We start from the raw sequence: 26,233 nt of genomic DNA, 5'->3' as shown, positions 1-26,233 counted from the left end.
GACTACTAGTCCAGTCCGCCAGCTTGTCTACTCTCCAGCCCGACAGTCTGTCTACAGTCAAGTCCGCCAGTCTGTCTATGGGCCTTGCCCGCCTGCTTACCTGGAAGCACCTGCCTGTTACCTACCGTGCCTACCAGTCAGCTTATCTGGAGGCTCCTGCTTGTTATCTGCCGTGTCTGCCAGTCTGCCTACCCGGATCACCCGTCAGCCTGCCTGCCGTGCTCATCTGCTGTACCGGTCAGTTCCTGCCTTCTGACCCGTGGGAGTCACCTGCTCTCATACAAGGTTGGTCCCAGAGTAGCACCTGGTCTCTCTGCTCGGTCTTCCCTGGTCACGGAGTCGATTGAGCCGCCGTATGACCTTGGTCAGTCCGAGTTGACAGCTACTTACGCCCCTCTGGTCCCTCCTTGCACCGCAGCACAGAGGTTCCACCACCCGGATCCGTAACATACTCCTTTGAACACATGCCTGTGGAGAGTAGGAGACTGTGATTTTTGCTACATACTGAAGCAGGGCTGCCACCAGGAATTTCAGCACCCCATACTGGCAACATTTCCGGGCACCCTTGAGACTCCACACCAGCCCCGCCTCCACCCCTCAAACTTTCCACCGTCCCACCTCCCACTCTTGGAAAAACTCTGCTTCTGCACCTCGGTTTCACCAATCACACATAAACAGTTCCCATCGAACACCATATCACATACACAGCCATCAGCTTTTGTTTTGGCCAAAAGATTTTTTAAGCCTGCCACCACGACAAGGTAGACTCTTTTGGCAGGGCCCTACTCTACTCTAACCTATTAAACATTTCTTAAACTATCCAATATTCTTTTTAGGTATATTTTGCTTATTTTTCTTTAAGGGAATGAGTGACGTACATTTTTTAAACTAATTGAAACCAGATTGTGATAATTTTTTTATAATCTGTATTTCTGACTTCAGATTATTGTATCCTGTTTTCTGTACATTTATGGAAATCTGCTGTCTTGCCTGTTTGGAGATATGAACAATAGACATATGGATGTATATATATCACAAGACAAAATATGGGAGTCTAATTCCTAGGGAGAGTTTTCTATACATGTTCTCATGTTTAGTGACATGCAGATGTCATTGTGCAGGAAAGGGGAAGAGGTGAGCTGTGACACGACCTAATGTGAATGGTGGACTCTGTTATCTCTCATTGTAATCCTGCTGGCTATGATAATGAGGTGACTGCTGAAAAGGAATCTCTTCTGGACGTGTTATTCTATTAGAAAAGCAATTTCTGTTTATTTATTATTTATGATATAAGGGGTGACAAACTTTAAAGTAAATTCTTCCAAAAAGTTAAACTATGATTAAAAGGATTGGCAATTTTCTGGTTATTCTTTACCAATGTGTTTGAGATGATGATAAGGCACTTAGTATTATGGTCTTTCTTGAACTTCGGCACTAAATACGAAATATGGGAAATAGACTATATTTCTATGTTGAATTTCTGCATTAAGGGCCTTTTATTCATCTCACACACACATTGGTTAAGAATAACCAGAACACGGTCAATGCCCTTAACATAAAAGTTTTGTAAAACATTCCCACTAAACATTTCGCTAATTAAATCTATTTTTCATAAGAGTCATTTAGTTAAATCCTTTGGTCAATTATGTAAAGTGCAAAATTATAATGTAACAAAACAAAGACAAAACGTATAACCAATTAATACAATGAAAATAAGGTCATTTTGTGAGGTCAGAAAACATATTAAAACAACAAACAGTTTTGCACACGATCTAAGGAAATGAACCATAATAATAAAGATGTATTTCCATAAATTCAAGAACAACAAACAATAGTGCGCTCTATCCTAAAAACTGAGCCCTAATATTAAATGGGTATTCCCATCTGGGGTACGGATAGTGCATCGCAGGGTCAGTCAGGTGCAGGTCTCAGAACTGAAACATTACTATCCGATCTGTTACATCTGTCTAATGCTAGGACTTTGGGTCAGTAATCCCGCAGTCAGGCTAGGACACTCATCCATAATACAGGGGAACATACATGGCAATAACACACTAATGTAAAACTGGCTACATGTAGAAGATGTGAAGATGCAAATTTACATGTATGGAACAGGCAGTCGTTTTACCTGCTGGTTAGAAAAATCCTTAATCAGGTCTTTAATATTCAGGTGTCTGGCGAGCTCATGTTCAATTGACAGAAGGGCTCGGCTGTTTAACCGTTGTTCCGTCATTGTAGAATGCAGATAGTTCTTGAGAGTTTGCTAATGCTATCTCTCCTTCTGCTACTCAAAGTGGTTGGGTGATAAAAATTCTTGCAATACACACCTCTCCAAATCTTGAAGCTCGAATTTGTAGATGGCGTTTAGTAAAGCCAGTGGACCCATGTTTTCTGTAAATGTAGCTTCATAAACTTTCCGAAGACGTTGCTACTCAGAAAGTAACGGTGATGTGAGATCTACCTGCCTTCCCATGGGTTGTTCCATCTCTTGCTATTATTTTGAATTATTTGGTTCTTTCCTAGAATGGGTGGTTAAGTATGAAACAGGTTCCTCCGCTATAATCCATTATCTTGACGATTTTCTTTTTGTGGGACCACCAGATTCCAGGTCCTGTCAATTTTTGCTGGACAATTTTATTTTTTTCGCGTCGTATTTTGGCGTTCCCTTATCCAGTGGAAAAACTTTTGCTACTACTTCGCTATCCTTTTTAGGAATTGAGATTGATTCCGTTGCCATGGTTTTTCGCCTTCCCTCAGAAAAAAATTCAAAATTGCTGTCCCAGATTGAAGGATTTTGTTCTGTCCTCAAAGTAACACTATGTCAAATGCAGTCCATGCTAGGCCTCCTTAACTTTGCTTGCACAGTAATGCCTATGGGGAGAATTTTTCCAGACGTTTATCCCTCTCGACCAAAAGCATCAAGCTTCCCCATCATAGAATTCGGATAAAACCTCCTTTGAAAGCAGACTTGCTGGTTGGGAAGGAGTTCCTCTTGTCCTATAATGGATATACATTCTTTTAGTCATCGGAATTGACTAATGAGGATCTCTCCCTTTTTTCCGATGCCGCTGGATCTACTGGTTTCAGTGTCATTTTTGGAGACCAATGGTGTGCCGAACCTTGGCCGGAATCTTGGCGCACTGAGGGCTGGGTTAAAAACCTTACTTGGTTAGAGTTATTTCCTATCATCACAGCCATTTCTTTATGGGGCCCATCCCTCAGGGATAAACGGATCTGTTATTGGACTGACAATATGAGTATTGTACACGCCATAAATCACTTGTCATCCTCATCTCCCCTGGTTATCAAATTACTCAGATTCCTGGTATTAAAATGCTTACGTTTAAACATCTGGTTTTAAGCCCGCCATGTTCCGGGTACAAATAATGTCATTGCTGATTCTCTTTCTCGTTTCGATTGGCAGAAATTCCGGGAATGTTTCCCCGCAGCCAAACCAGAGGGGCATCCATGCCCATCCCTCATGTGGGAGGTGGTAGAGAAAGATTGATGGAGTTGGTGAGATCTTCAGTGGCCTCATCTACATGGCGTTCTTACGGTAAGGCATGGAATGAGTGGCATAACCTATTTGGGGATAGATCAGCAGCAGCATCCGACGCTGCCCGTCTGGAGGTCACAATCGAATATTTACTTTACTTGCGTAGCATGGGTGTTTCAGGAGCCGTTGCACAGAACCGCCTATCTGATCTCGGTGTTTATTTTCGCCTCTTAGGTTGGAACGATGTTACTAAGGTTTTCATCATTCGGCAGGCTATTATGGATTGGAGGAGGGAGCACACTCGTCAGGAGAACAGACGGCCCATTTCTTTCAGTTTACTTACCCGCCTAATCAACCCACTCCCGCTGTCCGCTCTTCTCCTTTCAAGTCTGCTCTACTCTCTGCCGCTTTTTGACTCGCGTTTTTTGGTTTGGTGCTTTGCGCATTAGTGAATTGGTGTCCCCATCCAAGCGCACTTCAGGAGGACTCCAGTATGATGGTATCACTCCCTGTGACCGAGGTCTCCGTATCCACTTTCGGAAATCGAAAATTGACCCGTCCGGTATTTGTTCATGGGTTCCCCTTCTTACCATCCCCGGTCCTATTTGTCCTTTAACCCTTGTTAATAATTACTTATCATTCTGGCGATCTGGTGACTCCTTTTTCTCACATGAGGATGGTTCTCCTCTTACGGTTTTTCAATTTCAATCTAGTTTTTTTGGAAATGTTTAGCTTTCGTAGGCCTTCCTCTCAAGGTATTTGGTACGTACTCCTTTAGGATAGCAGCTGCTACCGAAGCAGCCCGTGCTGGTTTGCCTAACTCCGAGATCCAGCACATTGGTAGATGGCGTTCCTCCTGTTTTGCAAGATACATCAGACCGAATTTATTGCTTCACTAACTTTATTATCTCTTCATAGATGGTGTAAAACACACAGTGAGGATACTGGGCCACTCTTACATCTTCTGGGCATCCCAAAGAGCAGAACGTCGACCAGGTGGCAGAGGTCTTGGGTTCCACGGCATCAACGTTTTTTTGAGAGGAATAAGAGGCTTGACCTGGCCTCAGGTTCTTCCCGAGGTGGTGCGGATAGCTCAGACTGCTTCCTCTCCCTTAATTCTAGTCCTGCATGCGGGCGGGAATGATCTCTGCTCCTTTCACCTAGCGGAACTCCTCACAATCATGCGCTCCGACGTGGATAAATTCCACAGACTTTTTCCAGAGCTTACTCTGATTTGGTCAGAGGTCATGTCACGTGTTGCATGGCAGGGCGCGAGAGATGTGGCGGCAGTTGAACGTTCTGTGCGCACGCTTAATGCCCGCTTGTCCCGCTTTATCCGTTTTAAGGCCGGAGTGGTCATGAGGCATCACCAACTTGAGGGAGACAATTCCAGTCTTATGCTACCCGATGGAGTCCATCTGACGGAAATAGGGCTGGATATTTTTCTCTCCGGTCTCCAGGATAGCATAGAACAAGCTTTTTACCAAATGGGTGGGGGGCGGAGCGCAGTATAAATACTCCGCTCCTCCTTAGCGGTCATTTTCTCCATCTTGATGTTTTTTTCCGGGACGAAGTCTGACTTGCGCTGGGAGTCCAGCTGTGGCATATGGATTTGCACCCGTTTCAGCTGGCCAATAGTGCCTTAACCAAGTTTTATACCGGTTAAATACTGAGCATGTCCTTTTTGGCTGTGACCGACTTCTACCCATTAAAAGGAGTTTTGGTTAAGATCTGTGTGTTGTCGTTATTCCATGGGACTTTTTGAGGAAATATTGTTGTTGGGTCTCAGCAGTCTGCAGGGCACGTCAATCTTTAATTGAATGCCCCTTGACTGCTGTGCCCTGCTGAAGGGGTTAAATTGTGTGTCCCATGTTCTTTTTCTCCTCTCCTCCTGGCTTTCACCCAATAATCCTCTTCTTCCTCCCTCTTCCCCTCTTTATAAGTCCAGACCCTGTGTGAAGCCCAGCTGTGCTTGGTATCACAGATCCTAGAAGGGTGTATTGACGGATTCCTCCACAAGAGGCCCCCATAACCATTCACACATCTCCACCTTCCACCTCAGACCACCAGAGGGAGCTGTTAGGGATATATAAAGAAGGGAAGGTGGAGCCAGGCAGTCAGTTCCTGCAGAGTGAGACACAGAAACAGGGCAGTCTGCAGTGGAGCTCAGTGACTCCGCAATTCCTCTGGAGAGTTCAGTTAGTGCAAGCCTGAATACAGAGTTGAGCCCGGTTGAGTCGTAGCTCAGAATAGTGAGCTTAGGTGTGCCGGCGCCATAAGATCGGTGAAGCGCGGCAAGCTGCCGTTAGTGCGAGTAGCCTATTGAGGGCCCGAGTAGGCCGAAGGCGAGTAGAGAGAGTTAGTACATAGGGGGCAGAGGAGCTTAACTAGCTCACCCCGAAGAAGAATTTACCGGACACCGGGTCCGAAGCTTACCGGGATATCCACGACCCAGTAAGATATAACCGGAATCCCTGGAGAACTACAAGTCCCAGGATCGCTAAAGGGCTGATACGTACCAGAGCCAGGAGACACATAGGCCCCGTAGGTCGGGAGAGTGCACTCCAAGAGAAGGCCCTACCACAAGGACAGCCAGCGCAGGACAGAGACAAAGTTAGGCCTAGCTTCAGGCAGGTCAGAAACTTACTAAGCAGAGGCAAGGAACAGGAGGCCCAAAACCCGCTCATTGGGGAGGATCCGGACATACACCCTTCACCCTACATTGCTCCGGGGAGTGCCTGAATTTCCATCAGTAAAAGGTACTGAAGTGACTATCGTGTCTGTCCCTGTTCTTGCTCTGACGCGGCTGAGTCTCTCTGTCCTGCATACCCCGTCATACACTGCCCTGAGGCCTAGCTCCATCTGTGGGAGCTATACCATCCAGCTGCCTTATCATTGGCCTCAGTGGACTGCGCAGCGCTGGTGATCCTCACCAGAAGCCACAGGTGGCGTCACGAACTTTTATAAACTTAACATCTATCAACGCCTTTTTAAAGAGAGACCCCAGAGTACGGGCCCGGGAGCCGACCACCGCGACCTCCTTAAGGCTAAAGGCCCGGGTAACCGAGTCTTCCCCCATCCCCTGGGCTAGTCATCTCCAACTGGCGTCACGAACAGGATTACGTGCCCGCTGCAACGACAGAGTGTTGTGCCCGTTGCCACCGGGTACTGTGCGCCTTTATTCTGAACTGTGTACGTAAAGTTGTGGTGAAGGTTGCCGCCATTGTTGGGCCGTTGAGCAAGAAGAAGGGCGTAACCGCGGGAAAATAAGGGGCGTACCTTCAAAAGAGCGCTAAGCCCCGGACACGCCCCACGCCTTGACGTCAAAGCTAGAAGCGCCAGTTCCTGTAAGGAGCATCGCTGAACGCTCTGACGTAGGACGCAAGGTCCTGAAGACAACCGTCACCTGCGGAGCTGCGGCCTACCGGAAGAAAAAAAACAGAAGGTAGGCCACGGTTAACTAGGGGGGTGCCAAGATGTCCGACAAGCAGCAGAACGCCAACCTACCGGTCAACGTCCCTGAAGTTCAGCCCGATGATGAGCAGGCCGAAGCCGCCGCTCCACCAGCAGCGCCTGTAACACCCGTAATTCCTATGACTTTACCGTACATTCCTGGAGCAAAGTGGCTCCCCCAGTACAACGGCAAACCAAATACCCTGTCTGGATTCAAACGGAAGATATGTGGTATCTTGGACATGTACTCCATGACCGGCAAACAAAGAGCCGCCGTTGTATTAGGACAGCTGACCGGTGCTGCGGAGCGGGAAGTGGAAACATGATCGGCCGCAGACCAGGAGTCAGTGTCCGCAATATTTCAAAAACTACAGACTGTCTTTGAGGACCTTACTGAGGCGGACCTCCAGATGAGGTTTTACAGCTGTTCCCAACAACCAGAGGACAATGTTCGGGACTACGCCTGGCGTCTACAGGGGGCCCTGCGGGCTCTAAACCAGGTTAGTCCAACCAGCGTTGAAAATGAGAACAAAATGCTGAAGGAACAGTTTGTCCGGGGACTGAGGTCTCCAGAGGAGAGCAGGACTGTGCGTTGGTGGTCCCTGGATCATCCAGAAGCTACCTTTGACAATCTTAAGGACATGGCTATAAAAGGACTGCAGCCCCTGGAAACAAATGCCATCCAACGTTACCAGGGTGGGGCGACCCCAGTACCTGCAACACCCACCTTTTCCCCGGTGGCTGCTGAAGCTAAAGTTCCAGCAACGTCCCCTAAAGAACTGGACAGTCTGCGCTCTGAGGTGCGTCAGTTGAGTAAAACCCTGACCACTGTGCTGAGTGCTCTGCAGTTGCGGACGGAGCCTGAGGAAGGAGGGAAGATCCTGTTAGCCGATAGCCCTGAGAATGTCCCCTGGATGCGAAGGAGGAGGAGACCAACACCACCCTCGCCGAAGATCAGTGACTAGCGCCGTCCACCAAAGGACCCAGCCTGCTACCGCTGCCACAAGACCGGACACATCGCCCAGAATTGTCCTTTAAACGAGAAAACCCTGGGTCCGAGGGCCGACACCCAGGAGTAGACTCACCAGGCCCATCAGACTGGTACAACAGGTTCGTCGGAGGAAGACCTTTCCTGTCCATTGTACTGGACGGGATCCCGACGCATGCCCTGCTGGACACAGGATCTCAGGTAACCATCATGCCTGAAGTCCTCTACAAGAGGTTCTGGTCCATGGACGACCTACGTCCGCCAGCTCCAAATCTGTCTGTGTATGCCTCAAATGGACTCCTCCTTAACCTACTCGGGGTTAAGAATGTGACTGTAAAGGTGGGGAGAGTGGAGCTGAAGGACCAGGGACTAATTGTAGTGGAGAATAACCCTGATGACAGCAACCCGTATATGGTATTGGGCACTAACGTTGTTGGTAACTGTTTGGGAGAAGTTGTGTTCTTGCTCCAACAGATCGCCGACACTGCCAGACCGAGAGAGAGGAGGGCACTGCAGAGGGAGATCCGCGTCCTGATGTATCAACAGCAAGTAAAGTTAACAGATGGTGAAATCAGTAACGTGCGGGTAACAGACCCCATACCCATTGTCGTTTCCCCAATGAGTGAAATGCTCATCTGATGAAGAGCTGCCATAGGTCTTAGAGGACAGAGCTACCAGGCGGTAGTAGAACCCCTATGCTCTGAGCACAGACCCACGCTCTTAACTGCCAGGGGAGTGGTAGATGTACGTAATGGGAGGGTGCCCGTCCATCTTCTCAACTTAGGGGAAGATGAGGTCAAACTGCCACGTTATGCCACTGTTGCCAAATTACATGCTGTCAACAACAACTGCATCCATGAGGCGGAGTCCTTAACTTCACCAGAAGAAGTGGAGGATAATGACCCTGCAACCCAGGTGGAGGATTGGTGTCAACCGCTCCCTGTTGGGTCGGACACCACTCCTACCCACCAAAAACAGGGTGTACACTGGGTGGTTCAAGAGTACTCGCAGGTGTTCAGTAAACATCCACTAGACTTCGGAAGGGTTAAGGGGGTTCAACATCATACCCCCACAGGCAACCATTCCCCAATCAAAGAACGTTATAGGCCTATACCCCCAGCTCACTACCAGAAGGAAAAAGAAATGCTGCATGACATGAGGAAGGCGGGAGTGATAAGGGATAGTTGTAGTCCCTGGGCAGCTCCCCTAGTGCTGGTTAGGAACAAGGACGGGAGCATGAGAATGTGTGTAGATTACCGTCAAGTAAATCGCATTACACATAAAGATGCATACCCTTTACCACGCATAGAGGAGTCCCTAGCTGCCTTAAAGTCTGCAAATTACTTTTCCACCCTTGACTTCACTAGTGGGTACTGGCAAGTAGCTGTGGCTGAGGAGGATCGGGAGAAGACGGCCTTCACCACCCCGATGGGACTCTGCGAGTTCAACAGTATGCCGTTTGGACTCTGCAATGCCCCCGGAACGTTCCAGAGATTGATGGAGTGCTGCCTGGGACACCGCAACTTCGAGACTGTGTTACTTTACCTGGACGATGTAATTGTGTACTCCAGAACGTACGAGGACCACTTGAAACACCTGGCAGAGGTATTTGAGTCACTGTCCCGGTATGGGATGAAGTTGAAGCCCTCAAAGTGCAACCTACTCTAGAGAAAGGTACAGTACTTGGGGCACATTGTCAGTCCGGAAGGGGAAGCACCAGACCCGGAGAAAGTCACAGCCATCCAGAAGTGGCCAGAGCCGAAGAACCTCAAGGAGGTGCGTCAGTTCTTGGGACTAGTAGGATACTACCGGAGGTTCGTAAAGGACTACACTAAGAGAGCAGCTCCTCTGCAAGACCTCCTGGTAGGACAGTCCCCCAAAGGCAAAAAACCCCCATTCCACTGGGGTAAGGAGCAAGCCGAGTCGTTTCAGGAGATGAAGGAGATCCTGACAGGTGATGAGATCCTAGTCTACCCTGACTACAGCCAACCGTTCCTACTGTATACAGATGCCAGCAACGAAGGCCTGGGTGCTGTTCTAAGTCAGAAGCAGAATGGGCAGGAGAAGGTGATCGCATACGCAAGTAGGAAGCTCCACCCGACTGAGAGGAACCCAGAGAACTATAGCAGCTTCAAGTTGGAGTTCCTGGACTTGGTCTGGGCCATCACTGAAAGATTCAAGCACTATCTGGCTTCCAGCAAGTTCACTGCCTTTACTGATAACAACCCCTTGACCCATCTTGAAACAGCTAAGTTGAGAGCTCCGGAACAACGATGGATGGCTCGGCTGTCAAACTACCAATTTACAATCAAATACCGGGCGGGCCGCAAGAACGCCAAAGCCGATGCCCTGTCTAGGATGCCTCACCAGTCAGACACAGAAGAAGAAGTGGATGACCTGGAAGAGATTGAGCTACCTGCCCTTCATCGAAGTGGGATGATCCATGAGCAACGAGCCTCCAGGAATCAGCGTGGAAAAACGTTAAACCCCCTGTCTCAGCACAGCTGGAAAGAGACCCAGGATAGCGACCCGGTTGTCAGCCGCATCAAACAGCTGATAACTCAAGAAGGTGCCTCCCTGGAGAAAGATGCGTCTCTGCAAGCAAAGCAGCTGTGGAATGAGCGAAGTCGGCTGTTTATCTACCATGAGAAGCTGTGCCGGAGGTGCGTCAATCCAAAGACTCATGAGATGGTATGGCAGATAGTAGTCCCTAAGACAGACATCCAGATGGTATTAGAGGCTTACCACGATCAGGCGGGGCACTTTGGTTGGAAAAAGCTAGAGACCCTGCTGAAATGTCGATTCTACTGGGTAGAAATGCGCAGCTCCATTGAGAGGTGGTGCTGGGACTGTGGACCCTGCGGCCTAAGAAGGAAAGACTTCAGCAGCCAGAAGGCACCCCTGCAACCCATCAAGACGACTCGACCCCTGGAGATCGTGGCCCTGGACCATGTTGAGCTCTCCCCCAGCAGGTCAGGGTACTCCTATGCTCTGACTATGGTGGATCACTACTCACGTTTCTTGGTGGTCGCCCCCGTCAAAGACCTGACGGCAGAGACAGCAGCAAAGACGTTCCAAGCGTATTTCTGCAGACCCCATGGTTACCCTGAGCAGGTGCTGACGGACCAGGGCCCGGCCTTTGAGGCTGAGCTGTTTAAGGAGTTCTGCCATCTCTACGGGTGTAAAAATATAAGAGCTACACCGTATCACCCGCAAACAAACGGTCTCTGCGAAAAGATGAACAACATTATCATCGACCTGCTAAAGACCATACCACTTGAGGAGAGAAACCAGTGGCCAGACCTACTACCTGACCTAGTGGATCTGTAGAATCATATACCAGTGAGTTCCACCAACTGCACTTCGGCATATCTCATGCGGGCAAGGCCAGGAAAGCAGCCCATGGATCTGGAGCTTGGTGTTGTTGAACCTGAAGCTGATATGACCACTGAGGACTGGGACAAAACCAGACAAGAGCAGTACAGAAGGGTACAAGCTTGTGTCAAGGACAGTCTTACTCGGGTGAGAGAAAAGCAGGAAGTTTAATACAACAAAAACGCACCCGCAGAACCTTTCACACCAGGTGAAACAGTGTTAAAAAGAAAAAGAAGTAACCACAAACTTGATGACCAGTGGGAAAAAGACCCCTACACTGTGTTACCGTCACGGTTTAACAACAAAAAGACATGCATAATTAGTCGTGATGGAGGAAGAACATCTGCCACAGTGTCCAGGGACCACCTAAAGTTGTGTCCAGACTTACAGAAACACCAAGAAAAAGTGCCTCTCACAACCCAGGAAGAACCTAAAGAAGCAGTGACCCACACTGACCTAGGAGACTTCCCAGCGGATTGGCCTCAAATAGGAGGTGCAGTAATTATTCCAGTACTCCAATTCTATGAACAGCCAGCAAACCCTCCACAGCAAGTTAAACCTGTAAGTGCTGTAGAAGAGCCAGCTCAAGAAGTATCCCCGGATGAAGGATCCCCGGCAGGAGCAGAGCAACAGGGCCCAGCCAATGGTAGACTTGCCAGTCCAAGAGAGAGGTTAAGGCAGTTTTACAACATGGTTACATGTAGAACTGGTAGAGTAACTGAGGATACAGACACTGACACTCCACCAACCACAGCACTACGCAGGTCAATATGTAGTACAAGAGGTAAACCTCCTGTTAGGTACACTCAGTAGATAGTTAAAAATCTCTGAAAATATATATAGTTACCCCTGGGGTATTGTATATTAAATTGTAATGTACTGCATGACTGTTTATTTTTATGCATGCTTATCCATTTGTGCTTTTTTCTCATTAATTCTTTATTTGCCTAAGAACTTCGTGGCTGAGGACTGTGTGCAGCCCAAAAACTCTTACTATATATAATAGCGCTCCCTGGAGTGCCCTTTAGGTGACCTCAGAAGCAAAACCTGTTTGGAGTGGCTCTTTTGGAGGTCCAACTCGGGATCTTCATGCCCTGCAGCTACCCCAGGGCCAACGTAGAAGGTTTAGGACAGGTCCCTCAAAACTACCAAAGTACTCTACCTTGTGAGATGGACATCCTTGCTGGGAACCTCACCACAGGAGACTTGGATTCTGAGGACACTCTGTAATTGTTTTGTTATGCAACGTTTAAGATTCGTGCCTCCCATAAAGGGAATATTGTTCATGTATTGCTTAAGTTTACTATTGTTATTGTTTTATAAAATGTACTTCAGCTCGGGAGTGCTGAGATTAACTAGGGGGGAATGTGAAGCCCAGCTGTGCTTGGTATGACAGATCCTAGAAGGGTGTATTGACGGATTCCTCCACAAGAGGCCCCCATAACCATTCACACATCTCCACCTTCCATCTCAGACCACCAGAGGGAGCCCGTTAGGGATATATAAAGAAGGGAAGGTGGAGCCAGGCAGTCAGTTCCTGCAGAGTGAGACACAGAAACAGGTCAGTCTGCAGTGGAGCTCAGTGACTCAGCAATTCCTCTGGAGAGTTCAGTTAGTGCAAGCCTGAATACAGAGTTGAGCCCGGTTGAGTCGTAGCTCAGAATAGTGAGCTTAGGTGTGCCGGCGCCATAAGATCAGTGAAGCGCGGCAAGCTGCCGTTAGTGTGAGTAGCCTATTGAGGGCCCGAGTAGGCCGAAGGCGAGAGGAGAGAGTTAGTACATAGGGGGCAGAGGAGCTTAACTAGCTCACCCCGAAGAAGAAATTACCGGACACCGGGTCCGAAGCTTACCGGGATATCCCCGACCCAGTAAGATATAACCGGAATCCCTGGAGAACTACAAGTCCCAGGATCGCTAAAGTGCTGATACGTACCAGAGCCAGGAGACACATAGGCCCCGTAGGTCGGGAGCGTGCACTCCAAGAGAAGGCCCTACCACAAGGACAGCCAGCGCAGGACAGAGACAAAGTTAGGCCTAGCTCCAGGCAGGTCAGAAACTTACTACGCAGAGGCAAGGAACAGGAGGCCCAAAACCCGCTCATTGGGGAGGATCCGGACATACACTCTTCACCCTACAGTGCTCCGGGGAGTGCCTGAATTTCCATCAGTAAAAGGTACTGAAGTGACTATCGTGTCTGTCCCTGTTCTTGCTCTGACGCGGCTGAGTCTCCTTGTCCTGCATACCCCGTCATACACTGCCCTGAGGCCTAGCTCCACCTGTGGGGAGCTATACCATCCAGCTGCCTTATCATCGGCCTCAGTGGACTGCGCAGCGCTGGTGATCCTCACCAGAAGCCACAGGTTGCGTCACGAACTTTTATAAACTTAACATCTATCAACGCCTTTTTAAAGAGAGACCCCAGAGTACGGGCCCGGGAGCCGACCACCGCGACCTCCTTAAGGCTAAAGGCCCGGGTAACCGAGTCTTCCCCCATCCCCTGGGCTAGTCACCTGCCTCTTCCTGCCTCTCTCCACACAAGCATGGGACCCGCAGTCTGCGTTTCCCACCACCCCTCCCCTTTTTTCCCATGTACAGTGTGTTTTGTTGGTATTATTTGGTTGTTCTGTATTTAAGTCACAGCAGCAGTCATTTGCTCTATCTTGATGTTTTTCTCCAGTACGAAGTATGATATGCGCCGGGAGTCCGGCAGTGGAATATGGATTTGTACCCGTTTCAGCTGGCCAATAGTGCCTTAACCGGGTTTTATACCAGTTACGCGCTGAGCACATCCTTTTTGGCTGTGACCGACCTCTAACCATTAAAAGGAGTTTTGGTTAAATTCTGTATGTTGTCGTTATTACATGGGACTTTTTGGGGAAATTTTGTTGTTGGGTCTCAGAAGTCATCTTACTACTGTTAATGGTAAAAATGATCATAGACATGTGCAATGTTGGTTAAAAAAAAATCTGGCCTCCTCCTCCCCTTAATAGCCGGCCATCGCACACCATGTTATTTCTTCTTACCCCAAGACAGCACCAAAGACTGGAGCTGTTATGAGCAAGAGGAAATCCAATTACCAGTTAAGGTAAAATGTTCTGCACATGCCTATGAGTATAATGAAGCGCAGATGTTGTGGCGCTTATACTTGCTGCCAGAATAGGAGTAGATCTGCTGGCATCTCTGTATTTGGTGTCATATATTGGGATCCTCTGTCATTGCTATGCTTATCTTCATTATTAACTGATCATTTAAAAAAAAAAAAAAAAAATCCGGCCTCCTTCCTCCCCTTAATAGCCGGCCATCACACACCTCTTCCCAACACCCATGACAGCACTTTCATGAGTGTGAGGAAATCTTACTACCGGTAATGGTAAAAATGATCATAGACATGTGCAATGTTAGTTAAAAAAAAAATCCGGCCTCCTTCCTCCCCTTAATAGCCGGCCATCGCACACCATGTTATTTCTTCTTAGCCCAAGACAGCACCGAAAGATGGAGCTGTCATGAGCAAGAGGAAATCCAATTACCGGTTAGTGTAAAAAGTTCTGCACATGTCTATGAGTATAGTGAAGCGCAGATGTTGTGGCGCTTATACTTACTGCCAGAATAGGAGTAGATCTGCTGGCATCTCTATCTTCTATGTCTCCACTGGGATCTGCTGTCATCTTTATGCTCACCTGTAATTAAAAAAAAAAAAAAAAATCCGGCCTCCTTCCTCCCCTTAATAGCCGGCCATCACACACCTCTTCCCGACACCCATGACAGCACTTTCATGAGTGTGAGGAAATCTTACAACCGGTAATGATAAAAATGATCATAGACATGTGCAATGATGTTTGTTTTAAAAAAAAAAAAAAAAACGGCCTCCTTCCTCCCCTTAATAGCCGGCCATCGCACACCATGTTATTTCTTCTTAGCCCAAGACAGCACCGAAAGATGGAGCTGTCATGAGCAAGAGGAAATACAATTACCGGTTAGTGTAAAATGTTCTGCACATGCCTATGAGTATAGTGAAGCGCAGATGTTGTGGCGCTTATACTTACTGCCAGCGCATGATTACATTGTCTGGCTTCTTCATCTTTGGGGTCAGTGTTTTGGGTCCCTCAGTGTCGTATCCATGGTCATCTTCATTCCAGCAGTGCTTTCAGATGATCATCAAAGTGATGTCCAATCTTCAGTTCTTTAAGGTCTACTGGAGGCTGAGGAAGACAGCTGGCTCTGATGACTATGGAGCTGGTGTCTTGTCAAGGGTTTCCAAGTTGACAAAAGAAAATCCCTTGAACATGGCCTGGTCCTTTGCTGATAGAGGTGACTTTTTGGCCTCTGCTGCTTCTAATTTCTCCAGATGGTGTGGTCGAGAACTGTGATGAGCTTTAGATGGCTATAAAACAAACAAAAAAATAATTATTACCAAAATCTCAAACGTTCTGGAGAAGGATGATATGAAATGATCTGGACCATCAGACCAGGACCAGTAGCTCTGGATGATGTTGATTTTCCAATGTTAGGCTGTGTGCCCACGATGCGTTTTTAATGCGTTTCTGCAGCGTTTTTGCAGCTGCGGAAACGCATTAAAAACGCATGGTAGAAGGGCAGCAATGATAATCCGCATGTGCTGTGCACATGCTGCGGAAAAATCCGCTGTGGATTATCATTACGGAAAAAAACGCAGCACTACCAATTATTTTGCGGAAATGCTGCATTTATCGCCGCCATTGACTTGCATTAGAACGCGCCAATTCCGCAAGACTGCATCTGTACTTGCGTAATTGGTGCGTTCTAATGTGCGGATGGTACCCAGGACTAGAGGAGAGGAGACTCTCCTCCGGACCCAGGCACCATTAAAAAATCTGTAAAAAAAGAATAAAATAAAAAATAAATGTATATTTACCTTCCGGCGGCCCGCGCTGCGCTCCTACTTGCTTCCCGGCACTTTGCAGTGGATTGAAGGACCTGCGCTGACGTCAGAGTCATGTGACGGGTCATGCGACGCTGACATCGGCAGGTCTTTCAATCCACTGCAAAGTGCCGGCACCGAGCGAAGCAAGCCAGCGCGGGCCATCGGAGGGTAAGTATACATTTGTTTTTTTTATTTTTAACCACTCTCTCGGGTCACACTATATAAATCCATGCAGTTTGCATGGATTTATATAGTGTGACCTAGTTGTCACAAGCACTTTCCAAGTGATGCTAAAATCGCTTGGAAAGCGCTTGTCAATCCGCAGGCGGAAATGCATGTGAAGAACGCTTCACATCCGCATGTCCCTGGCAGGAAAAACGCATGTACAATGCGCATGTACAATCCGCATGTATGATCCGCACGTACAATCCGCATGTACAATCCGTATGTACGATCCACATGTACAATCCGCATGCGGAAATGTCAGTGAATAACGCTCCATTTCCGCATGTCCCCGGCAGGAAAAACGCATGTACAATCCGCATGTACGATCCGCATGTACGATCCGCATGTACGATCCGCATGTACGATCCGCATGTACGATCCGCATGTACGATCCGCATGTACGATCCGCATGTACGATCCGCATGTACGATCCGCAAGTACGATCCGCATGTACGATCCGCATGTACGATCCGCATGTACGATCCGCATGTACGATCCGCAAGTACAATCCGCATGTACGATCCGCATGTACAATCCGCATGTACAATCCGCATGTGTTTTTTTCTGCCAGGGAGATGCAGAAACGCTCAGGAAAAAATCCTGAGCATTTCTGCATCGTGGGCACATAGCCTAAGTGTCAGCGCTAACTAATACTTAACAGAGGTGCAATGTGATCTGGCCATATACTTACTACAGGGATGTGTGGTGGAGGCACTTTCAGGGCTTCCACAGAGACCCAATCAATACACTGGAAAAACACGTGCTCTCGGATGTTACCATGGACTCCTAAGCGTCTGGCTGGATCTTTCTGTAGGAGCTAAAAACAATAAAGTAAAACCCATGAAGGTAAGCGGTAGAGGCAATAAAACATTCTCACGACATCACCATTTAAATGAATATTGTACAACCCCTAGTACTAATAACCTGGAATTATACTGACCTGTTTAATGATGTCATCAATGCCGGAGGATGCCTCATCGAGTGTCAGATGGAACGTACACTCACTGGTAACCATATCTTTTAAGATGACACCAAGAGAATACCAGTCTACTCCGGCGTTATACTCCTCGCCAGCAAAAATCTGTCATGGAAGAGAGAACAGAAAGGTCAAAATGTTAACATTCCCATGGACTGTAATTTTAGTGAAAACTAAATAGGAAAGCACTATTATCCCACCTCAGGAGCCATGTAACCGGCAGTCCCAGCGTATTCGGTGGCTGTTCGGTCTCCATGCATGTTGTCAATTGCGAGACCGAAATCTGTGATCTTAATATGGCCCGTTTCAGCCACCAAGATGTTCTCGGGCTTGAGGTCTCTGTGGATGACGCCCTTGGAGTGGAGGTACTGGATTCCACAGACCAGTTCAGCGGCATAGAATCTGACAGAAAGACATGAATGAGTGTAACTTCCCGAGGAGAAGACAAGAAACACAAAGATATTGCTTCCAGCCAATATTATCTACATTGACTAGACGATTAGAACAAGATGACCATATGCAGAACATACAACAAATCCTGCCAGATCCCACTGAAGAATAATGAGGCCACTCAGATTTCTGTCAATGTTCTGGTTAATTTCGCTGCAATCTACAGTATTTTTTATATTAAAAACACCAGAACCCAAAGGCAGATAATACAGCAGGGAAGTGAACGGATCAATGCTAGACATTTCTATACAGTTATGATCAGGATTGTAGGTAACATAAAATGTACCTTGCGCTGGGGATGTCAAGCCGCCCCTTCTCCAGAAGGAAGGTGTTAAAGTCCCCGCAGCTCACGTATTCCAGACCAAGCAGCACACAGAGCTGGAGCACAGAAATACAGAAGTAGATTTGTATGCAGGTAAAGTGGCCAAAAGATCACAATATCTACACACCTACTACAGAATAGCTCCGTATAACTATAGGCCACAGGATAAATGGAAGGTGGTCTACATGTCCCATGTAAGAAGGATTACATTTCACATGTCCCATCATTTGTTTCAATGTTCTAGCTGATGACCATGAGACCCCTGTAATGACACCTTAGGGCTCATAATGATGCTCCTGTGGAGGGTCACTTAAATATGCGGATATGTAGAATGATTTTCTTCAGGGGCATACAGAGATAGAAAGAATTGCTGTACATTTTCTTCAGTTAATGTTCAATGTCCTTTTATGTCAGATATTTATAGGGGTGTCCTGTGATTACTGATGCACAGGGCAGGCATGGTGCCAGTATCTCTTCCCCCGCAGCATCTGGCAGATTTATTATAAAATGATTCTGGTTTATGGTAAAAACACGAGGTCAGACCTTGTACAACACTTTAATAAGTAAAAAATGGAGGCACGTTTTCATGAAACTAGCTTCACGTGGCGAGACTCCTTAGATATGGTGCTCGGATTGAATCATGTTTTTCAAAGCATTTAACTCAGACAAAAGAATGAAATCTTTGTGCCCGGAGGTCTCACTAGTTGTATCAGCAGAATAATATATCATACAGAAAATACTTACACATATCTTACTGACCAACAGTCAGGGAGGCCCGACTGGACTGGACGAGTGTAGACTGCAGTGCACAAAGCATGGTTGTTGTATACCCTAATCCAATAATACCAGGCCATAAAAGTGGTGGTCTGAAGGACATGATGCTCCATCTGTTAACCGGTTCAGGACCACCCACTGTACCCAGGGTCCTGCAAGCGCTGCGGTTCCGGTGCAGAGCGATAGCTCTGACATGTGAGATCATGGGGACCTGATTGGATCAGGTCCCCATGATGTTAACCTGTTCCTATCTTCTAGATGAAGCGATCCATAGCGATCGCGGCATTTAAAAGATAGTGACACCGGTGGTCGGTGATCCAGACCCCGACATACCTTAGCAGCGAGGGGATCCTGATGCTGTGACCTCTGACCTCATTGAGACCTGATTGGCTCAGGTCTCGATGATGTCAGCATCACACCAGCCAATCAGAGAGGGCGATCTGCCTGATAAATACACTGTTTCCCCTCCGATCTCAGTGAGAGAGCAGAGGAGAAACAGTGTGACAAGAGCTGTGTCAGCCTTGCCACTGTGAAAGTAGAAAAAAAGAAAGTAAGAGTTAGGTTAGGGTTAGTCAGTCCTGTCAGTCAGTCAGTCCGTCCTCTCAGGTCAGGTCAGTCAGTCCTGTCAGGTCAGTCCAGTCCAGTCAGTCCGGTCCGGTCAGTCCAGTCCCGTCCGGTCAGTCCAGTCCAGTCAGTCCAGTCCAGTTCCGTCCGGTCAGTCCAGTCCAGTCAAGTCCAGTCAGTCCAGTCCAGTCAGTCCAGTCCGGTCAGTCCAGTCCAGTCAGTCCGGTCAGTCCAGTCCAGTCAGTCCGGTCAGTCCAGTCCAGTTCGGTCAGTCCAGTCCGGTCAGTCCAGTCCAGTCAGTCCAGTCCGGTCAGTCCAGTCCGGTCAGTCCAGTCCAGTCAAAAAATATAAAAACAAATAAAATGGCCCGTCAGACTTATACCGCAGAGGAGGTGTATGCCCTGCTATGTTCTGACACTGATGACAGTGCAATCTCAGATGGAGATGTGGATTTTGAGGGCTTTAGTAGCGGCGACACTGAGAGCTCAGAAATGAGCAGTGATTCTGGTCCATCCTCAAGCCCAAGGACCAGTACAACAATAGGGGCAAATAGCGCTACTGGAGAAACGTCTCCAAATCAGGGAACACTGCCCAGTACAAGCGCTGTCCCTGCTACTAGTGAATTGGCGCATGCCAGTGTACAAGGGGCTTTGCCACGTGATATAGCATTTCCCAGATGGGAGGCTTCGGATTCGGCTGCTCCATTCAGCCCTGATTTCAACGCCATTCCTGGTATAAATGTGGAGGTGGAAGATTTTGGACCAATTCATTTTTTTAATTTGTTTTTTACAGACAGCTTGCTAGAGCATATTGTTGTGCAAACAAATTTATAGGCATCCCAATTCATAAGCCAGAATCCCCGATGTTACTATGCTAGGGCAAATTTATGGACACCAACTAATGTCCCGGAAATCAAAAAAAATTTAGGACTTACATTTGCCATGGGGCTTGTTAAAAAACCGAGCATTCGATCCTACTGGTCCAACCACCCTGTTCAAGCCACCCCTATGTTTTCAGTCGTTCTTCCTAGGACCCGTTATGAAATGCTCATGCGGTTTTGGCATTTTAACGACAATAGTCAATGCCTGCCCAGAAATGCCCCAGAACATGACAGGTTATATAAAATTAGACCCATCATTGAAAATTTGTCAGAAAAAATCTGAAGGCTCTACACCCCAACACAAAATATTTCTATAGATGAGTCCCTTGTAAAAATTCAAAGGAAGACTGCACCTCAAGCAATTTATAACATCTTAAAGGGCAAGGTTTGGAATAAAGCTCTATAAAATGTGCGAAAGTTCAACCGGATACACATCCGCTTTTCACATATATGAGGGGAAAGATAGCCAACTAAACCCACCAGGATGCCCTACTTATCTGGGGACATCTGGAAAAATTGTTTGGGAGCTGATAAGTCCATTTTTCAAAAAGGCTACAATCTATATGTGGACAATTATTACACCAGCATACCCCTATTTAAAAGTCTGGTTGAACACAACATCGGAGCTTGTGGGACCATTCGTAAAAACCGTCAGGGGTTTCCACAACCATTGGTCAACCAAAAGTTCCAAAAGGGGCAGTCAGGGGCTGTACGCAACGGAGAGCTGCTTGCCCTGAAGTATAGGGATAAGAGGGATATTTTTGTCCTCAGCTCGATCCACACAGATGCCACAAGGGCCACTGTAGAACTAGGATCCACCACTCCGAAGCAAAAACCTGTGTCAGTCATTGACTACAACAAACACAAGGGGGGTGTGGACCTTGCAGACCAGGTTCTACAGGCATGCCAGGTATCAAGAAAGTCCTATACCTGGTATAAAAAGTTGGATATTTATTTGTTTTAGGTGGCCACATACAATCCTTTTGTGTTGTACAAGAAAGCAGGAAATTCCGATCCTTTTCTTGATTATCAAGAAAAGGTAATTGAAAATCTTGTTTTTGAAAGTGTTAGCCCCGCTCATCCATTAGAATCTGAGGATATGAAAAGACTCACTGAGCGACATTTTATTGCACTTATTCCAGCAACGGAAACGAGAAGGAACCCCCAGAAAAGATGTCGTGTATGTACTAATAGAGGAATGAGGAGTGATACCCGCTACTATTGCCCACAATGCCCATCATTGCCAGCCTTATGCATCACTGACTGCTTTAAAATCTTCCACACAGAACCACGTTTTTAAACTGTAAAAATGTATCCCATTTTGTCATTCAAACATTTGGTTCATTTAGTGAATGACACATTCGAGTAGAGCTCACTTCATTTCCAGGGGTGGGGGGTTCTCCAGAATCTAAACCTTCCATTACGTGCTTGTTTCTGGAAATCATCCATTGAGTTAAAATGGTCACTAAACCCATACATGAATTCCCAGAGGGGTGTCATTTCCAAAATGGGGTCACTTCAGGGGGGATTCTTTAGTTCTGGTACCTAGCGCCTCTGAAAAGTGCCAGAACAGCAGAATCCCCCCTGAAGTGACCCCATTTTGGAAATGACACCTCTCTGGGAATTCATCTATGGGATTAGTGACCATTTACCTATCTACTTATTTTCCCACCACTAGATTAATTTATACAGAGGAGTAGATTGTAAAATTAGGTCACTTGTTGGGGGTTTCCTCTGTTTAGGCACCTCAGGGGCTCTCGAAATGCAACATGGCGTCCGCTATCCATTCCAGCCAAATTTCCATTCCAAAAGTCAAATGGCGCTCCTTACCTTCCAAGCCATGCCGTGCGCCCAAACAGTGGTTTTGCACCACATATGGGGTATCAGTGTGCTCAGGAGAAAGTGCACAACACATTTTGGGGTCCATTTTTCTGGCTGCCCTTGTGAAAATTAAAAATTTGAGGCTAAAGTAGCAGTTTTGTGTTAAAAATGTGTTTTTTTATTTTCACACTTCAACATTATAAAATTCTGTGAAGTCCCTGGGGGTTCAAGGTGCTCACCACACATCTAGATAAGTTCCTTGAGGGGTCTAGTTTCCAAAATGGGGTCACTTGTTGGGGGTTTCCTCTGTTTAGGCACCTCAGGGGCTCTCCAAATGCAACATGGGGTATCAGCGTACTCAGGAGAAATTCCACAACACATTTTGGAGTCCATTTTTTCCTGTTACCCTTGCGAAAATTAAAAAATATTGGGTCTAAGGTAATTTTTTGTGAAAAAAAGTTAAATGTTCATTCTTTTCTTCCACATTCCAAAAATTCCCGTGAAGCACCTGAAGGGTTAATAAACTTCTTGAATGTGGTTTTGAGCACCTTGAGGGGTGCAGTTTTTAGAATGGTATCACTTTTGGGTATTTTCTGTCATAAAGGCCCCTCAAAGTGACTTCAAATATGATGTGGTCCCTAAAAAAATGTTTTTGTAAATTTTGTTGTAAAAATGAGAAATCGCTGGTCAACTTTTAACCCTTATAGCTTCCTAACAAAAAAAAAATTTGGTTCCAAAATTGTGCTGATGTGAAGTAGACATGTGGGAAATGTTATTTATTAACTATTTTGTGTGACATATCTCTCTGATTTAAGGGCATGAAAATTCAAAGTTTGAAAATTGCAAAATTTTCAAAATTTTCGCCAAATTTCCGATTTTTTCACAAATAAACGCAAGTGATATCGAAGAAATTTTACCACTATCAAGAAGTACAATATGTCACGAAAAAACAATCTCAGAATCAGGGGAATCCGTTGAAGCGCTCCAGAGTAATGGCCCGGTCACGAAGGCAAAAACAGGCTCTGGCGCGAAGTGGTTAACGTAGCATCTCAGGTTCTCATACAAGAAGTATTAGAAAAGCAGCTTTTCAAGAGGTTTCAGTAGACTTTGGCTGTGCCCGGGACATTTGCTTACTTGTCTGGGAGATCTCTTTTTTTCTGGAAGCCGACCATCATTTTTAACACGATTGTCTAGAATTATACATGTGTGTATATGTTGCGCCCCTGTGGGTTCAGTCGCCACAGAGGTACTGCATCTCACCCAGAGGTGTGGTATCTCACTCTCAGGTAAGGATAGAGTGATGCCCGGGACCCTAACACCTGCATCCAACACTACACTACTCCAGACCAGCAGGAGGGGCAAGATGCGTCGCTTCCCTTCTGAGCCCTGTCCCTGGCTGGAGTGGGGGGAACCAAAATAGGGGGAACCATGTAGTGGGTGTGGGTGGAGGAAGTAAATCAGGGGAGCTCAGTAAGAAGTGATATAAAAAGAAGGTGGAACAATCTAGAAGGGTTCTTCAGTGAGAGGAAGAGTTGGGAGCAGGAGCTCTGTAGGAGCTCTGCTCAGGAGGAGGGCCTAGCCAGAGAGGCCCAAGACTGAAGAGAGAGAGAGAGGAGCAGGAGAAACGCTCCAGGAGCGTGGAAGGAATCCCAGGGGTACGGGCAGTGCTGGAGGCCACCTGTATGCCCGAATCTGCCAGGCGGTGGAGGGATCAAGCCGCAGAGGGGACCGGCCCCTAACTAGTGAGAATTACAAAGTTCAACTAGGAACCGGAGGCTTCTGTACTTTCAGGGTGCAGTTGCCACATCCGCACTCAAGTCGCCAAAAAGGTAACCACATAGGATCCGGGGAACTTCAGGTTGCCCAGAAAGATCCAAGGATACCGACTAGGGACATTGTTTGGCGAGGCACAGGGCAAGAAGGGTGAGGGCCAGCGCAGAAAGACGGCTGAGAAGGTCATATAGAACGGGGTCCTGTCAGGCACTCTTGAAACACCTGGGAGTTTGCTGCACCCCTGCCTGGTGAAAACAGCGCGACGTGGGAGGTCGTAGTCCAGAAAGTGTAACCTGAGGAACTAAACAACTGTGAGTAAACCCTGAAGACTGCACCCCACTGTCTCTGTGAATTATTCTGGCCGCGCCATCACCCCCTGCACTACAACTGCAACAGCAACATCCATAACATCTCAGCACAGCCCTGGAGCTAAGCTCTACCTGTGGAGGGGTAAACCAACTGTGCTGCATTTACACCAGCTCCAGAGGACCTGCTCCACAGCGGCGGCTCCATATAGCCGCATACCACAGGTGACGTCACGAACTGTATATAAAAACTATATATCCCCTGTAAATATCTCCTTTTATTGACCGCCCTGGGTCACGGACCGGGTCACCGCCACTGTGACATCTCCCCTGCACCGACCGGCCCTGCACCGAGTACCCCACGGCCCAGGAGGCGCGTCATATATTATAGCTATATAGATTGATGACTGTCAATCTTCCTTAATCTGGGGCTCCATGCAAGATCTCGCCTCATGAGATAATTCTGAGAAAGGTCAAGAATGGGTCTTTCAGCAGGACAATGACCCGAAATATACAGCCAGGCAACTAAGGTGTGGCTCCGTAAGAAGCATTTCAAGGTCCTGGAGTGGCCTAGCCAGTCTCCAGACCTGAACCCAATAGAAAATCTTTGGAGGGAGTTGAAACTCAATGTTGCCCAGTGACAGCCCCGAAACCTGAAAGATCTGGAGAAGATCTGTATGGGGGAAGGGGCCAAAATCCCTGCTGCAGTGCGTGCAAACCTGGTCAAGAACTACAGGAAACGTCTGACCTCTGTAATTGTAACAAAGGTTTCTGTACCAAATATTAAGTTCTGTTTTTCTATTGTATAAAAATACTTATTTCATGCAATAATATACAAATGAATTATGTTAAAATCATACAAAGTAATTTTCTGGATTACTTTTAGATTCTGTCTCTCACAAGTGAAGTGACCTACGATAAAAATTACAGACCTCTCCATTCTTTGTAGGTGGGAAAATTTGCAAAATCGGCAAAGTATCAAATACTTATTTTCCCCACTGTAGAAATGAGCACATACAGTACAGACCAAAAGTTTGGACACACCTTCTCATTTAAAGATTTTTCTGTATTTTCATGACTTTGAAAATTGTACATTCAAACTGAAGCCATCAAAATTATGAATTAACACATGTGGAATTATATACTTAACAAAAAAAGTGTGAAACAACTGAAAATATGTCTTATATTCTAGGTTCTTTAAAGTAGCCTCCATTTGCTTTGATGACTGCTTTGCACACTCTTGGCATTCTCTTGATGAGCTTCAAGAGGTAGTCACCGGAAATGGTTTTCACTACACAGGTCTGCCCTGTCAGGTTCAATAAGTGGGATTTCTTGCCTTATAAATGGGGTTGGGACCATCAGTTGTGTTGTGCAGAAGTCAGGTGGATACACCGCTTATAGTCCTACTGAGTAGACTGTTAGAATTTGTATTATGGCAAGAAAAAAGCAGCTAAGTAAAGAAAAACGAGTGGACATCATTACTTTAAGAAATGAAGGTCAGTCAGTCCGAAAAATTGGGCAAACTTTGAATGTATCCCCAAGTGCAGTTGCAAAACCCATCAAGAGCTACAAAGAAACTGGCTCACATGAGGACCGCCCCATGAAAGGAAGACCAAGAGTCACCTATGCTTCTGAGGATAAGTTTATCCGAGTCACCAGCCTCAGAAATCGCAGGTTAACAGCAGCTCAGATTAGAGACCAGGTCAATGGCACACAGAGTTCTAGCAGCAGACACATCTCTACAATAACTGTTAAGAGGAGACTTTGTGCAGTAGGCCTTCATGGTAAAATAGCTGCTAGGAAACCACTGCTAAGGACAGGCAACAAGCAGAAGAGACTTGTTTGGGCTAAAGAACACAAGGAATGGACATTAGACCAGTGGAAATCTGTGCTTTGGTCTGATAAGTCCAAATTTGAGATCTTTGGTTCCAA

General features: G+C 46.9%; 1 protein-coding gene across 1 annotated transcript; it reads left to right on the top strand.

Moving 5' to 3' along the window:
* The first annotated feature begins 10 nt into the window (after positions 1-10).
* LOC141197837 (uncharacterized) lies at positions 11-5,134 on the top strand. The gene is made up of 3 exons (XM_073662908.1): positions 11-285; positions 3,425-3,556; positions 4,415-5,134. Exons 1-3 carry the CDS (start codon positions 78-80, stop codon positions 5,008-5,010), a joined length of 936 nt encoding a protein of 311 aa, XP_073519009.1. The 5' UTR covers positions 11-77; the 3' UTR covers positions 5,011-5,134.
* The last annotated feature ends 21,099 nt before the right edge of the window (positions 5,135-26,233 follow it).

This window comes from Phyllobates terribilis, unplaced genomic scaffold (assembly GCF_046119375.1).
Source record: "Phyllobates terribilis strain yellow unplaced genomic scaffold, ASM4611937v1 Scaffold_92__1_contigs__length_6168646, whole genome shotgun sequence".
In the NCBI taxonomy this organism is placed as follows: Eukaryota; Metazoa; Chordata; class Amphibia; order Anura; family Dendrobatidae; genus Phyllobates; species Phyllobates terribilis.
This window is presented reverse-complemented; position numbering and strand designations above follow the sequence as displayed.